Source organism: Sprattus sprattus, assembly GCF_963457725.1.
Source record: "Sprattus sprattus genome assembly, chromosome: 12".
In the NCBI taxonomy this organism is placed as follows: Eukaryota; Metazoa; Chordata; class Actinopteri; order Clupeiformes; family Clupeidae; genus Sprattus; species Sprattus sprattus.
Genome location: NC_137910.1, coordinates 26,524,023 through 26,539,806, shown reverse-complemented (window position 1 = coordinate 26,539,806; position 15,784 = coordinate 26,524,023). Strand labels below are relative to the sequence as shown.

The 15,784-nt window shown below is 44.9% G+C and overlaps 1 protein-coding gene across 1 annotated transcript; it reads right to left on the bottom strand.

Moving 5' to 3' along the window:
• Nucleotides 1-990: 990 nt before the first annotated feature.
• vwc2 (von Willebrand factor C domain containing 2) lies at nucleotides 991-15,457 on the bottom strand. Its single transcript, XM_080849199.1, has 4 exons — nucleotides 15,288-15,457; nucleotides 13,044-13,787; nucleotides 10,815-10,944; nucleotides 991-1,882 (listed from the first exon to the last, which is right to left on the bottom strand). The coding sequence occupies exons 2-4, from the start codon at nucleotides 13,698-13,700 to the stop codon at nucleotides 1,731-1,733; spliced, it is 939 nt and encodes a 312-aa protein (XP_080705325.1). The 5' UTR covers nucleotides 13,701-13,787; nucleotides 15,288-15,457; the 3' UTR covers nucleotides 991-1,730.
• Nucleotides 15,458-15,784: the final 327 nt, after the last annotated feature.

Here is a 15,784-nt window from a genome sequence, read left to right as displayed (position 1 = left end):
CCGTAATGCGTATTTGAAATCCGTATCCGTATCCGTAATGCGTAACTGAAATCCGTAACTGAAATCCGTATAGCAGATAGATTTTGAAAGTGAAGATAGTTTTTGAAAGTGTAGATAGTTTTTGAATGTGTAGATACATTTCGTATTTGAAATCCGTATCTGTAGATAGGTTTTGAAAGTGTAGATGGTTTCACAGATACAAAATCTATATTACAGATACAAAATCTTTTTTACAGATTACAAAATATTTATGGCATTGATGTGATTCCATCCATTGGTGTGATTAAATCATGGCATTTCTAAAAGGAAGCTTATTCTTTGATATCTGACAACTTTTGAGGTACCCATTGCTGCAAAAGCGCTTATTGACATGCTGAGATGAATCACATTAGCCAGTGCCGAGAAGTTGATTTTTATTCTCCAAGCTAGAGGCTAGCATTTCATTCATTAGCTCCACTCAGACAGAAAAGTGAATTGAAATTTGAAATTCTTACCTGCATTTTGATTTATTCAGTGATCCATTGCCATGTATTTGCTTTGACATTGTGAAGCTAAGCTAACCTTGTGTTAATGATTTTTGCTTAAATCATTAAGACTTCCTTTAGTTTCAGCTCTACTCTGGCGCAGTCTCAGAGAGCATCAATGAGTTTGGACTGCTGGGTATTTTGTTATTCAGCAGGCAAGGCCAGACTGTTTTGGCTGAGATTTTTGTACTTCACACTCCAAAAACTGCATATTAACAAAAAAAGCCATCAACGGCAATACATGGCCAGCATTTGCAATCCACAACCACATCCTAAAATGCACAGCGTGACTTGATTTATTTGTAACAATTATACACAATACAGATATATATGTATTTTTTTTTTTTTTTTTTTTTTACAAAAAAAGCACTTACTGCTGAGAACAAAACAAAGACCTACAATAAATACAAACAAGCTGTTTATTTGTCTTCAGTCGTGGAGTGGAGGTACAGGTTACTCTGGTACAGGCGTTCTACTGTAGTCTTACGCTTGCTTGTCATTACACCACAGAGGGATTCATCTTCATTATACATACTGTAACGGCTGGCACGATACATTCGTCGATATTGGGTGGAAACCTGACCCTGTAGATTACATCTCAGTATATCAAAATACAGCAACTATAAAAAATATCTGCTTTAAGCCCTAAATCTTTTTGTTCCATAAAATGAATCAATTCATATTATGTATAAATAAATAAATATCATTTTATGGGATTACAAATCATCATAGAAAGTTTATATAATAGTATACTACAGGAGACACTTGGTTTCATGCTGTCTGACACAAAGCCCAGGGTTTGACTGGTGTGGTCTTCTGTCCATAAGGCGATGAGACATCGGTAGCATCACCGCACTTAACAGCATGTCAGCGTTGAACAAGACTTCCTCTGTACATCAAGCATGCAAGGCCAAGCACTCACCAACCTAATTCTCAGCCTCTCTCCCCTGCCCTCATCACTTGTCACACCCCATGAAGAGCCAGCTGGGGTTGTGTCAACGATGGCTCCGTACTGGAAGGTGTCAGGACTTGTGCAGTTGTGATGGAGGTGGTTAGAGACGCACAAGTTGCCTGTTGCCACTGCACTGACCCCCAACCTCTGTGTGCCGATAGCTGAGTGTATGTGTGTGTGTGAGAGAGTGTGTCTGTGTGTGTTATGTCTGTATGCGTGAGGGGCAGCTTGTCACCCGTGCCATGCCCTGGGCTTTATCTCCGCCTGCACTCGTTCTTACTGCAGGTGGCTTGGCGCTCGATGCGCCATGTGCCCTCCTCGTACGTGCAGTAGCAGATGGTGCAGTCGTCAATCTTTACCTCACGGCCGGCTGGAATCACTGCAGTGTCCGCATAGCAGTTGGGTCCTAAGGAGAACAAACAGAGGGGACAAAATGTAGAGAAACAAATATGGCGCACTACAGCAAGCAGTAGCATTCGAGTTTCTTGCCAGTACCACATCCATTCTGCTTAAGGCAGGATATGTAACAGGATATGTTGTAAAACAGTCTTAGCATGCAAGAGAGTGTCAGTCTTAACGGATATTTTAAAATAAGTCTGGACTGGAGTGTCAAAGTTTCTTGACACACATGCTTGAGGACAGCCTCTGCTTCTGTGTGTCCTCTAGCATTGAACCGCCACATTCAACGTCGATCACATTTCATTCTAATCTCAGGGCCTCTCAACTGCAAGGCAGGGGAAAATGGGCGCCAGGCTCTGGACAGTTTCCAGCCTCAGAGCGAGGGAAGCTTCCAGCCGGGGGTTCAAATCCCTCTCACACGTCTCACCAGAACTAATGGCTGCTCCCCGAGGACGGCGTGAAGTAGACAGGTGGAGGCTGTGCCTGAGAGAGGCGCGAGGTGTAACACAAAAAGAGACCGAGGGCTTTTCACAAGCCGTCTCTCCCCCTCCAGGCTGGACTAATGACAGGTTGTGAGGCAGTGAAAGTGTGCATGTGAAATGTTCATTTCTTCGGTGTTAGAGCTGAATTGGATTCATGCCATTAGGCTACTTACGGCCTGCAAATGTGTCCTAAGCTTTCAGAGAGCCCCAGTGGCCTCTCTTCAGGAGCACTCTCCACTCCCCATGAGGACTCACCACAAATTTACTTCGGGGGGGGGGGGGGGGGGTTTGTTCATATGCATTCATACAGAGTACTAACCTTGCATCTATTTTTAATTCTCTTTGTGTGTTCTCCTCTCTAGAGGTCTGAGATCATACATAAATGAACCCCGCGTCAAAGCCAACATTTCCCCAAGAATAGCATAACCAACAGCACACTTGGGAGGAGCTCGACTCAAACGGTTCTCAATCAAACGTACAACACATCTGGGAAATGCCAGCGATTACAATGATAGCTCTAATGACACGTTATTTAATATGATCACAGGAGGATCCCTGACATTTGAGCAAATGTCCTGGACTCATATGGGGGAACTATGAGAGAGAAAGCAAACTAAGGCAGGTCACTTTATTCTCAGGGGAGGGGGAAAAATTGCTGAATGATGAAGAGAACATTTTCATTGTGTATGGCCTTCTATTACCTGCGGTCTATTCCAGTCACATATTTTTCACACGGTGTTGCTGAAAGTGGCCCAGACAATGAATGCCCTTGGAGAGGCAACTTGCTGGTTTCTCATTTATAATCTTGGGGCCAAACCGCTGCAGACATTTCCCATAAAGACTGGCCATCTACCATAATGTAAAAGTTTTACGATGTTGTGAAATTCTGTGAAATCTCACAGCGATATGGGCAACTAAGAGACACAAAGGAAACCTCCCTGCTTTCGCGGCCACTGACAGAAGATAGGTGGAATCAAGGTTATCTCCTCAAAATACACAACACACTTCAGAAAAAACCTTCCCAGCTCCACTGCTCTGTAATCATTCAACATCACTATCTGCACACAGAACTGGCCCACAAAAGGGCACACAAGATAGCCTCTGTTTACGGCGCTTACGTTTAAATAATGACAGCGTCTGAGATGCTGCTTTAAAGCGCAGATGAATCACAATCCAAGAGCTCGGAGCAAAAGGACAACATCACGGATGGGAAGGGCTCTCCTCCTGCATTCTGCCACATCAATCAACATGAATATTTGGCTGATGCTGTCAACCCGTCAGAAGCCTTGCATTTATAATGGTTTCAGTGAGCACTTCAAGCCCCACATGAATATCAACTCACTGCCAATAAACGCCTCTGTCACAGCCGATTCATCAAGCACATCTTTTCTCCAGATTAGTTTGAAGTGTGTCTGTTACTGTGGTTGGCATGTGTGTCTGTGACTGGCATGTGTGTCTGTGTCTGTGACTGGCATGTGTGACTGTGATTGGCATGTGTGTCTGTGACTGGCATGTGTGTCTGTGTCTGTGACTGGCATGTGTGACTGTGACTGTGACTGGCATGTGTGACTGTGACTGGCATGTGTGACTGTGTCTGTGACTGGCATGTGTGACTGTGATTGGCATGTGTGACTGTGACTGGCATGTGTGACTGTGTCTGTGACTGGCATGTGTGACTGTGTCTGTGACTGGCATGTGTGACTGTGACTGTGACTGACTGGCATGTGTGTCTGTGACTGGCATGTGTGTCTGTGACTGTGACTGGCATGAGTTTCTGTGACTGTGATTGGCATGAGTGTCTGTGGCTGGCATGTGTGTCTGTGACTGGCATGTGTGACTGTGACTGGCATGTGTGACTGTGACTGGCATGTGTGTCTGTGTCTGTGACTGGCATGTGTGTCTGTGACTGTGACTGGCATGTGTGTCTGTGACTGGCATGTGTGACTGTGACTGGCATGTGTGACTGTGACTGTGACTGGCATGTGTGACTGTGGCTGGCATATGTATCTGTGACTGGCATGTGTGACTGTGGCTGGCATGTGTGTCTGTGACTGTGACTGGCATGGGTGTCTGTGACTGGCATGTGTGACTGTGATTGGCATGAGTGTCTGTGACTGGCATGTGTGTCTGTGACTGTGACTGGCATGGGTGTCTGTGACTGGCATGTGTGACTGTGATTGGCATGAGTGTCTGTGACTGTGACTGGCATGGGTGTCTGTGACTGGCATGTGTGACTGTGATTGGCATGAGTGTCTGTGACTGGCATGTGTGTTTTGGTTTGGTGATACAGATATGAAGGGGCTTTGCATGAACATGTAGCGTGTCCCAGCAACGCTATATCCCTCAATGCTAATGTGCACACATCAGCCTTCTGCTGAAATAAAGGAAGAGAGAGAGAGAGAGCGAGAGTCTGCGGTCTATTCTTAAGCCTTTTGTCAAGCTCCTTTATCCCCCTAAAAAAATCAAAGCAGAGTTATAAAGGTTACACGGATGGGAATGGGATTGGGGGAAAAATCCTCGTCTGTCCATTCAAAGATGACGTGGGCTCCCAAAGGTTCGTGTCTAATTGTGATGGGCCGAGGAAAGAGGGCATACATCCAGGAAATGGAGCAATCCCTAACCTCTCATTAGAGTAGTTACACTTTTAAAGGGTGGAAAACAGCCGCTAATGGGTACAGGTCTATGAATGCAGCAAATATTTCCCGCTCGCCTATGACTCTGTAGCACACATGCTGTTATGAAAATACTATGCAAGATCATTAGGGGAATGGAGACATTTGGAGCAGTGATTTCAGCCAGGCATGAAATATTAATTCCCTACCACGTCAGTTTGCTTTGAGGGTGTGAGGCTTGTACTGTTTCAATGTTTCTCCTGTGTAGCTGTCTGATCAGTTTGTTTCCTTCTGCAATGTTAAAGACGGCATCCTATATCTGATGCTGATACGTGGCACTGAAATGCTTGTTATGTAACCTTATAATTATTCATCGCATCCTGTTCTTAAAAGTTACCAGACATCTTATCGATGATGAACGCTCTGACCTTATGTGCACAGAGGACTGAAAGAAACACAAGACAGATGACAGCGGCAGGCAGCGGTTTGGGCTCTGCTGTGGCCGGTCGGCACATAATTCATCTGCATTCACGGCTCTTATCCGCTTCTATTATCAGAGAATCAAGAGCGCCAACAAAAGGGATGAATAAGTCTATGCTAATACGCATCCATCCTGTGCTGCTTTCACGCTCCTGGAGGAGGGCATTTTAAGGTACTCAAATTCTATTCTTCCAGTGATTTCGGCAGCCTCTCTCCCGAGCTGCCATGAATATTCTCCCTCTTACCCTCCTGCCATCCCCCAATCCCCCCAGACTGAAAATGAATATTACCCTTCTCATTCCCAGCGTGGCCGGGCTCCTCAGCTGACCTGCCATGATTTGAAGTGCTTTTGGCTCAGGCTCAGGCTGTTTATCACAACCTCCCCAGATTAGCCACGACCCTCATGTCTGAGGATTCAGAGGAAGGCTTGTTTTCCTGCACGTTGCCAAGGAGATGGCCAGCCTGAGCCGGGGTCGAGGAGGAGAGCGAGGGAGAAAGGAAAAGAGAGAGAGTGACAGAGAGAAAGAGGGAGAGAGAGAGAGAGTGGCAGAGAGAAAGAGAAAGAGAGAGGCAAGATAATAAGAAGCACAGCTTTAATGCTGAGGTCCTTAGCCTGAACCTGCATGCTGTGATCTGAGCAAGGTGGTCTATGAATAAGCAGGAGGAGGAAATGTGTATGGGCTGGAGAGGAGAGTGTGGTACTGACAAGGGTTGCTAGTTCAATGGAAAACGATTCCAGGGACCATTATCAGGCCTTGACTTGCCTTTCACTGTAAGGAGCACAGACTGGAGTCGGCTCAACAGACCTGGGGCTTCTTGCCTTCAGAGCACAACCAGTTTGGGGGATTTTTAAGTGGAGCATTAAATAACCCATCAATTTCATGAAGAACTTATACTCATTGACAGCTCCAAGGCAGACCCTGAGGTGTGTGTGTGTGTGTGTGTGTGCGGGAGCTGTATGCTTAAACTCCCCCCCCCCCCCGTCCGCCCCACCACCATTCCCGAAAACCCCTCGCACAGATGTTCTTTGATATTCATGAACAACTGCCTGTGGTGGATGTTAGCAATAGCACTCACTTTCATCTTCTCCCAATGGCACTTCCTCAAGTGTCTCTCCGCATACAGCGCCAGCAACACGTCCCAGCTACGGCGCCGCGCCCCAAAATAATGCTCCATTCACAGGCTATGAATGGGCTCGAGCCGTGTCTCTCTCTCTCTCTCTCTCTCTCTCTCTCTCTCTCTCTCTCTCTCTCTCTCTCTCTCTCTCTCTCTCTCTCTCTCTCTCTCTCTCTCTCTCTCTCTCTCTCTCTCTCTCTCTCTCTCTCTCTCTCTGTCTGACTCCCTCTCTCTTTCCAATTCCTATCTTTCTCTCTTTAATGAGCCCAGAATGGAGATGTCAAACCTCACCGCTGTTTTTCTGAGATCTTGGAGCTTGACACTCACTTCAGATGACAAAGGCGAGGGTGAGGCGGAGTAAGTGCATAGCACTGACAGGGGAGGCGGATCTTCTGCTCTGTGATTTATGCTACCTTAATATTGCATCTGCTTCCCCATATCTACAGCACACATCTCAGCGCTGGGATGGGTTAGAATATTCAAAAATGAGAGGGGTCTGGACAAATTGGGCAGCTTGATCACACTTAAACTGAGATAACACGGAAAGGCTTTCTTCACCATGAAGCATTTAATGATGAGCACGAACTGGGCCAGATGAAAGGAGATTACAGAGACAGTAGCTATTTATAAACCCATGCAAGAGATCTCACTATTTCATGACTTTTTTTCCCCTACACATTTCTGTTAAAAAGGTTCCATAATAGAAACAAGAGGACTTTATTATTACAGTTTTTTCCAATCGTTTTAGTCAATTTACCTAAACCATGTTCACATTCCCAAAACACTTAACACATTGAGCATACCAGTAGACCATGTGAACCAAACTGTGGATACTTGCCCCTATGCTTAGATACAAATGCTGTCAATGACACCTTCTTCCAAAATGTATGGATACCTGTCCCAGTCAATGTTCACTCCCGGCAAAACGCTGTGCAACTACAGCATATTTTACCAATGTTTAGATACTCTGTTCAGTTAACTTTCAGTTCAAAACCTAACTTATCAGTTATTAAGATCACTGTAGATGGAAAGATACTGCATTTGGACTGACAAATGAAGTTACTGTATATGTTTGAATAAGAAAAATTATTCTTATTTTAGCAGATAGTTTATTTATTTTAATTATTATTTTTGTTTTCCTGTGCACCATAGTTCTTGGTGAATTGGCATGGAATTCCTTTCTGAAATACAGCTAGACAGGCAGAATTTAGCAACTTTAGTGATTGTATGGGATATTCTGGCCTTTCACAACTCCCGCCAAGTCACAGGGTGGTTTGCAGCGCATCCTAGGATGGTGTCCCTATTCCTGCCGCAGTACTCTCCTTTCCTCAACCCCATTGAGATTTTTTCTCCGCATGGAGATGGAAGGTCTATGACCAACGCCCACAGGACAAGATGTCACTTTTAGAGGCAACTGCTGATGGGTGTATGGACATAGCCCCCAAAGACATTCAGGCCTGGATAAGGCATGCACAAAGATTTTATCCAAGATGAATGGCAAGAGAAACCATATGTTACGATGTTGACGAAAATCTGTTGTGTTTGTGATTTGTTTCTTGATCAAATACAGTATTATGTAATTTCCCCCCCAAAAAAATCTTATTTTAGGTTTCTGATAAAACACTCATTTACTGTATTTGCAATTACATTAAAGTACATTTAAAACACTTGTCAATTGTGACATCTATTGTGAGAGGGAAACCGCCATATGAACACTGTCAGCAGATTCTTGGCTTGGATTGACATATTTCAGCATTTTAGAATTATTTTTTTACTGTCATATTACAAACTTTATTACTGTAGTCCAAAGAAGTGTTTGTCTGTGTTTTTTCTCTTTTTTCAATGCAACACTACAGGAAATCTTTGCCAAACTGGAGGACACAGCAACATTTTATGCAATTGGCAATGCTTCAAGATGTTAGTGTTTTTTAGGTAATTGTGTTCTGAGAGGAAACATGTGTTAAGTTATGGCAGCATTGGTTGTGGTGTGGTTGTTGTAGTGCATTTTGTACCAAAGGTTAACAGATATGCAGAAGTGTGTGTCTCTAAAGCCCACTGTGTTAAGTGATAGGGAAAAGTGACCATGGTATGGGTACATGACCTAAAACGATAGGAAAAAACTGTAGTCAATGATCTGCTTATTATTTTTATTTATTTATTTTTCTAATGCTGCTCCAGCTGCTTCAGGGGCTCTGAGGTCTTCCTCACACACAACTCAACATCTCCAATATTTTTGGCAACTTTGTTTTGAACGGGAGCAGAACAGGTGGCAATTATTCACCGTGCATAATAACTTCAGGCTCGTCTCTCACACTTCTTCCGCTCCAGGGGAACAGTGTCACCGAGTCGAGAGGCTTTGAAGTCTTCACTTCAGAGCCATCAGATCTACAGCTGTCTCAGGAGGTCGTAGCATCTGTCGCTGGTTGGCATATGGGCTTTTGTAACTCGGCAGACACCTGCAGCCCGGTGACTCGAAGGTGCCTCTGAACTCCCTCCACCCCCGGTGTCATCCAGCACTGTGGCACGTACGCAGAGTGCTTACCAAAATGTCAGGGCCGAAAAACCCACCGCACAGCTCTCATGGAAAACTAAAAAAGAAGATTATGGAGGCTTCGGCTCAAAATTAGAGTGCAAAAACAACTGTGAGGGAAAAAGGGGTCGCTTCTTGGAACTGGTGCATCTGATTCATTTCAGGCCTCAGAAATGGAACAGTCACACATACAGAGAGAAGAGGCCACCTGGTGGGTGCAGAGCCCTGATTTCCCTGGTGCTCAGCTGTGTGCTACAAACTAGTCAAACTATGCTATGGAAATGTGGCTGAGGGAGCATGTCCTGAATGCCTCCAATCCATCTTAAAACCATAAACCCATCCTGCATGGCTGACCTTGTACTTCTGTTGCTGAATATTCTAAAATTGTGCTCCATTGACTCCCAAAATCGCGCTGACTTATCTCATGGACTCTGTAAAAAAAAAGAAAGAACGAGAAAAAAAAGTATGTATCCCTGGGTGATTTTTAGCAAGGTGCTAGGTAAAGTATTTTAGTCATTCTATCTTCCATAGTGGCTGTGATCGTTTTGTTTGTTTATCAATAGTGAGGGGGCACAGTCTAAATTGCCTCAGCTGAGATAGATGTCCCCAGTCAACATCTCTTTTCGCTGAAGGAGGCAACGTCGCTGGCAGTGCCAAGTTGCATTAGAGTCATGCTAAGCAAACAAGGGGCCACAATGTAGGACGTGCTGTCGGAAGTCATTGGAGGAAGCTCCAGATAATCAAGCCTGATCCAGAGAATTCCTCCTAAGACAGCAGAATGTGTTCCAATGGAGGAGCCCTCACACACTAACCCAAGATCCTCCGGTCCACACAACACGCCTACGGCACATGGCACACACACGGCACACAACTGGAGAGCTCTCACGTGCCTTTGTTTTTCCCAACACTAAGCAGTACATCCGAAAGTAAAATAAAGATCTCATTCTTTCATCTTTGTCATTTTCAAAGGCTGCTGTGTGATTAAGAATAATTTTTGTGATTAAGAATCCAGGGTGTTGAGAGAAACCGCTTTCTCTCTTTCTGCTTGTCACCACAGAGAATTGAAGAGAGAAACGTTCTAATTGCTAACACTGTTTCTTGAAAGAAAGCATCTGCAAGACAGATGAACATTATTGGCTTAATGGCTTAGACATAAACTCTAAACTACTGAACAATAGACCATCCTACATTTATAATGGAAACAGGAGGAGGGAAAATTACATTATCGTGGTGCCAAGCTACAGTATTCCCAAGCTCTCAAGCGTGAGGTCTCAACATCTGAAAAAGGATCATAAAACACATCCAATAACTTAGACTCCTAATAAAGAAGACTAGGACAGACCATTCAATCACACATCTTTCAGAGAAAGGCTCTCCGGTGCTTGTGGAGGCTACTGCAATGTCAGCCCTTTTCCCAGACTGCAACAGGAACTCTGCAAGGTGCTTATGTTTCACCTGACTGGTTGTTTGTGTACAGGGAACAGCGGACCTTATTCTAGAGAGAGAGTGAGAGAGAGAGAGAGAGAGAGAGAGAGAGAGAGAGAGAGAGGGACAGGCAGAGAGACAGAGAGACAGAGAGAAAGAGATAGAGTGAGAGAGAGAGGGACTGATAGAGAGACAGAGAGTGAGCGAGAGAGAGAGAGAGAGAGAGAGGGACAGACAGAGAGACAGAGAGAGAAAGAGAGTGAGAGTGAGAGGGGGGGGGGGGACATTACTCACCTCTCTTGCAGACGGGGCAGCACTGCTCTGGCTCATACTCAGGGTCCACACAGTCTGTCTGGGGGCAGGCGGCTACAGAGCACAGCACCTCACCACTGGGCTCACAGCGACATTTCTCACAGGGGGACACCTGGACACACACACACACACACACACACACACATATAGGCACCCGAAGACATGGAAATAATTACCACACAGACAGACGCACACACACATAGACACACACATACCACAGAACCATAGAGGGATTCACACAACCCATCAGTAAACAAAAACAACCCGATGAGCAGATGAACTGGCAGACAGGCACGCAGACAGGTAAACATGAACACAATCCCGAGTAAACACAGGGAACAGAACATGTACAGCCTGTCTATAAGCTGCAATAAAATAATTGCTCACGCATTTTTGCCCTGCTGTCTGCAAGAAGACAATTGGGATGTTATGATACAGTGTCAGAGGAACAGGAGGTCCTGTTGACATAATGACATAATTGGCTAAATAGGGTTTCAAATTCAGAGGGCATTTCAGGAGTAATTTTAAGGTTCAGTGCATCAGTAAATGAAAGGGACTATGTGAAAGAGACTTTGTACAGCTTCTGCTGTTGTAAGGAATCTGCTTGCTTTCTTTCTCTTTCTCTCTCTCTCTCTCTCTCTCTCTCTCTAATATTTCTCTCTCTCTCTCTCCCTCTCTCTCTCATAATTCTCTCTCGCTCTTTGTCGTTCTCTTTCTCTCTCTGCCTCTCCTCTCTAGCATGCAGGACCGATGCATTCATGTGGCACAGTGCTGCGACTTAACGCCCCAAAAAGCATACTGTACCGCACATAAGGTTACGCTCACTGCTTTGTTTGTAGTCTCCAGGCGAGAAGGCATGCAGCTCACGAGCGATTTCCACTGAAGGAAATCGGGCTCTCTGCACAACAGCCACACACAGTTCCCTTCGCCTCCCTTGAGAGCTGAGCAGTCATCGAGAAGGCAGGCCAAAACGTCTTCCAATGTTTTACAGCCATAAAACCCAAATCCTATCCATAATGACTGCTGAGGATCCTTGTATTGTACTATTGCTCGACAACAGGTTTGTGCATTCGCAGAAAAAGCCTGCTCATAAATATATGATTGTGAGGCTCTGCATGGTGTAAATTCTCACTTTAATTAATCATGTCTTTCCCTACAGTTCTCCCCTAAGAGGCAAGCTCCAAGGATCAGAGCAGATATTATGCAAAAGTTACCTAATTTTGCTGAGGCTTTAACTGTTTAAAGATTATATTATGCATGTGCAGTCGGTCCAGTTAGGAAGCAGCACTCCACAGAGCCTCTGGTCTTTACCAGTCTTCTGGAACCAACATTCATGCTGACGGCTGCAGTAGCACATGTGCTTGCAGGCAACAGAGCTCATGTGTAATGGAATAACAATGCATTGAACAAGAAATAAAATTGAGGTGAAATGTAATTGCTTAAATAAACAAACAAGGAAGGGCCAAAACAACAACAACAAATCCACAGATCCCAAAAGATGGTTTTGAAAGCATAATCGAGACACTTGTTGGGTCTTGACAAGTAAAAGAATGCTGGTAATCAATAAACCACTGCCCGGAAAAAATACTCTTGGCCTTTTCAGATAATTGGTATTGCTTTACTTGTACGCACTGATCCCTGTGAGATAATTTGAAATTGGTGGATTCTCCAAACAACCGTAACAAAGAGTTAAAATGGGAAGCTCAGTGGAATCCTTGAAGTGTATTTAGAAATTAATAGATCAAATAATACCAGTTCTTGCCTGCAAGCCTGGATAAATGCCACATCGAAACGAAGAAAGTGAAAACGCCTAACATAAAATATTAATATCCTATTTTCAATATAGACTTAATTCCCATTTGAGGGGTAATGATTGAAACACTGAACCATACTATTAATAGAGGTACCATGAAAAAAGGGCTCAAAATCTCTGAGCTCATTTTCGGCCCAACACAATCAATACTGAATCAAGGTATGTATGGCCTGGCTATTAAAGCATTTCTACAAGACAGAACCCTCCACTGAACCAAAAAATTCCATTTGAGCTGAGAGACGAGCGCGGACAGGTGTGAGGGAATGATAGCTTCACCTCCAGTGACTTGCTGCAAATCTGCCTGGCTTTATCACATTCAAAAATGAATTCATGCAGCGATTGGGGCGGTGATTAATTGAAGTCTAGAAGAAGCTAATGTGGGTAAAGACTTATCTAACCTTGAACTCTTCCAGTGATGAGTACATTTTTCCCCGGAATTCGCAGTAGTTCTTCTTCTCTTTGCACTGTGGGCAGCACTGACTGGTGTCCACGCGCAGGCAGCGGGGATGGAGTTTAGGGCACTCAGGCTTGGCACACATGGGCCCCTCGTCCGTACAGACGCACGGGCAAGTGGAGGGTCCAGGGGCGAACGTGTCCCCAATGGCGAACACAAAGCCCGTCTCATCCATGCAGCCCTTGCCCCGATAGTCTGGGAAGGCGTACTCATCGATGGGGTCCATGGAGACGTCATTGGGCTCGCTGGTGGGGCCGTCGTCGGTCTGCTTAAGGGAGTCGTGCTCTCCCCAAGGCTGCTCCTGGCTGCCGATCTGGGGCTTAGGCCCGCGTCTCTGCGGGCTCCAGCTGGGCCTGGCCCTCCCGCCAGTGGTCTTGTTGGAGCCCCGGCTGGCCTCCAGCCCACCCGTGTGGCTGATCTCTTCCAGCCTCTGCTGGGCACTGGGGCTCAGCGCACCCTCCTTTGCCTGGGTTAGCGCACGCTCCAGACGTTCACGCTCTCCACCCTCGTGCAGGGGCACCACTGGGTTACCGTGGGTGCCCGTCTTCAGAAACCACGTAACCAGGACCAGTCCCATCACCATGGCAACGGAGCACAGCATCTCTCCTACCCTCCCGACCACCTGTGCGGTGGGCTGAAACCTCACGTCACATAACACGCGTCACATCCAAGGTACAGCCCAGTCCACCTGAAAAACAGGACAAAGGCAATCAAGCAGACCTGACAAAAGCCTCAAGAGCTGAGGAGAATCAGGCCAGCACCAGGGATCACACATTCAAAATATGTTTAGTATGACAAAGGGGTTAAACTTTAAAAACAAAACCAACGCTTTTCATTTCCCCTGCTCCAACCAATGCTTTGCAAATTAATTTGGTTGTAAAACAATGGATTGTTTTTTTTCCCCAAGTGGTTTGTGTAAGGATGTTTCAGCTTCAACAAACACAACAAAGAAACATATTTTTGCCTTGCCCTGTCTCTCTCCATCTGGGGACAGACAAGTTTCACAAGTTTTAAAGGTGTAAGAAGGTGCAATCACAAGCCTGGAGAGCTGAAGCCACACCAATCTCCAACCAACACCTCCATACATCAATTTCCACTGGAGTGATGGGCATGAAAGTAAATTGCTTCACAGATTCAAGGACTTGAACCATCTGTTGCTCAGCGACCCCTCTCACTTAGTCTATCCCTCACACCCCCCTCCTCTCAGGTGGTCTTTGAGGGCCAAATCAATTCATTCAATCAAATCGGCTGAACAGAGTTGCAAGAGGTTAATCAGGAGATGGAGCCAAGCCTTTTCCAATGGAGATGGAAGGGGAGAAACATCAACGTGAGGCTTAAGCAATTCCCGAATGTTTAAAGGCATTGTAATAACAGAAATATATATTTTACAGTAGGTATTATATCAGCTGAAATGCTGGATCTTGAGGTGGCTTGTGACTTTCGTTCAGCTGATATCACTGAGGTAGCCTATTTCGATGATCATGCACACTGGCCGCAATGGTGTCTGATAGCTGAATCAGATCAAACCTGAGCCCAGTTTGGCACGCTGAAGGCATTTCCATTGTACAGAGCAGTTATTGGTGGGTAACTGTTGCTTCTCGAATCAAATGTCTTAAATAGGCTGCGCAAAACAATCATAATACGCAACAAACATGATTAAGATTAGAACTGCACCTGAAAATATTATGTCAACAATGGAAGCTGAAGTAGTAGTTATAAAGGCGCCCTAAGAGGTGATTGGCTACTTGTTTTCTGCATAGCAATGAAGATCTAATTAGCAAAAGCGTCGCTATGACAAACGTCTGAAGTGGATGCATTTGTTATGCTCGGAGGTCTCCAGGATATATTTTCAAGTAAAGCAACCATACATTTCAGATGGTATTATTATGATTTCCCCAATCTTACAGGAATCGCGCTGATAGCAGATATGTAAAGTGGGTGTGAGGGTGAACGGTCGGCTGATATGAGTACAGAATTTGTCTACCGCTTTGGCTTCATATAAAGCGTGCTTAATGTAACGACATCGGAGTTTTTAAATGCAATTTCTTTACCCATTATTTATCTTTCTAAATTAAATATTGTTATTGTTATAAATGTTGTTGCATGCACAACTTTAAGAACAGCCATGAAATGCTGCAGGAAGTTGTCTTTCAATCGATAAAACTAATCGTGCGTTATTGAACCTTACCGGTGAGCTTGCTTTTGTGTCCAAATAGTCCTCGGTGCAGTTCGCCAACTGCTTGCAGCTGATGAGAAAAGTCGATATGGTCTGTTAAGCTCCTGGAATTAGTTGTTAGACAACTGTGCTTCAAAAATAATTTTGCTGAAAATAATTGAGTTTATAGTTTGGCTCATTTTTCGCGTCCCCCTTGCTGATAAATCCGAAGGGTTCACTGGCGCCTATAACAACCGTGCTGATGTCTTTGATCCCGGTGACAGAACACCGTTGTCAGATGCCAGAAACAGCGAGGAGTGGCTGGTCGCACTCCCTTTCCTGGAGTGTTCACTTTGGTTATGGTGGCACGAAAACATCAGCCTTACGTCACATTGTAGTTTCATGTGAATAAAACGATATTAATTTCGGCCACAAGGTGGCACTTTTTAACACTTGGTGTCTGAAGAAACTTTGTAATCAGCCTTTTCATTTCACAACTCAAGCATTGGCAAATGAGTATACTTCTGTGC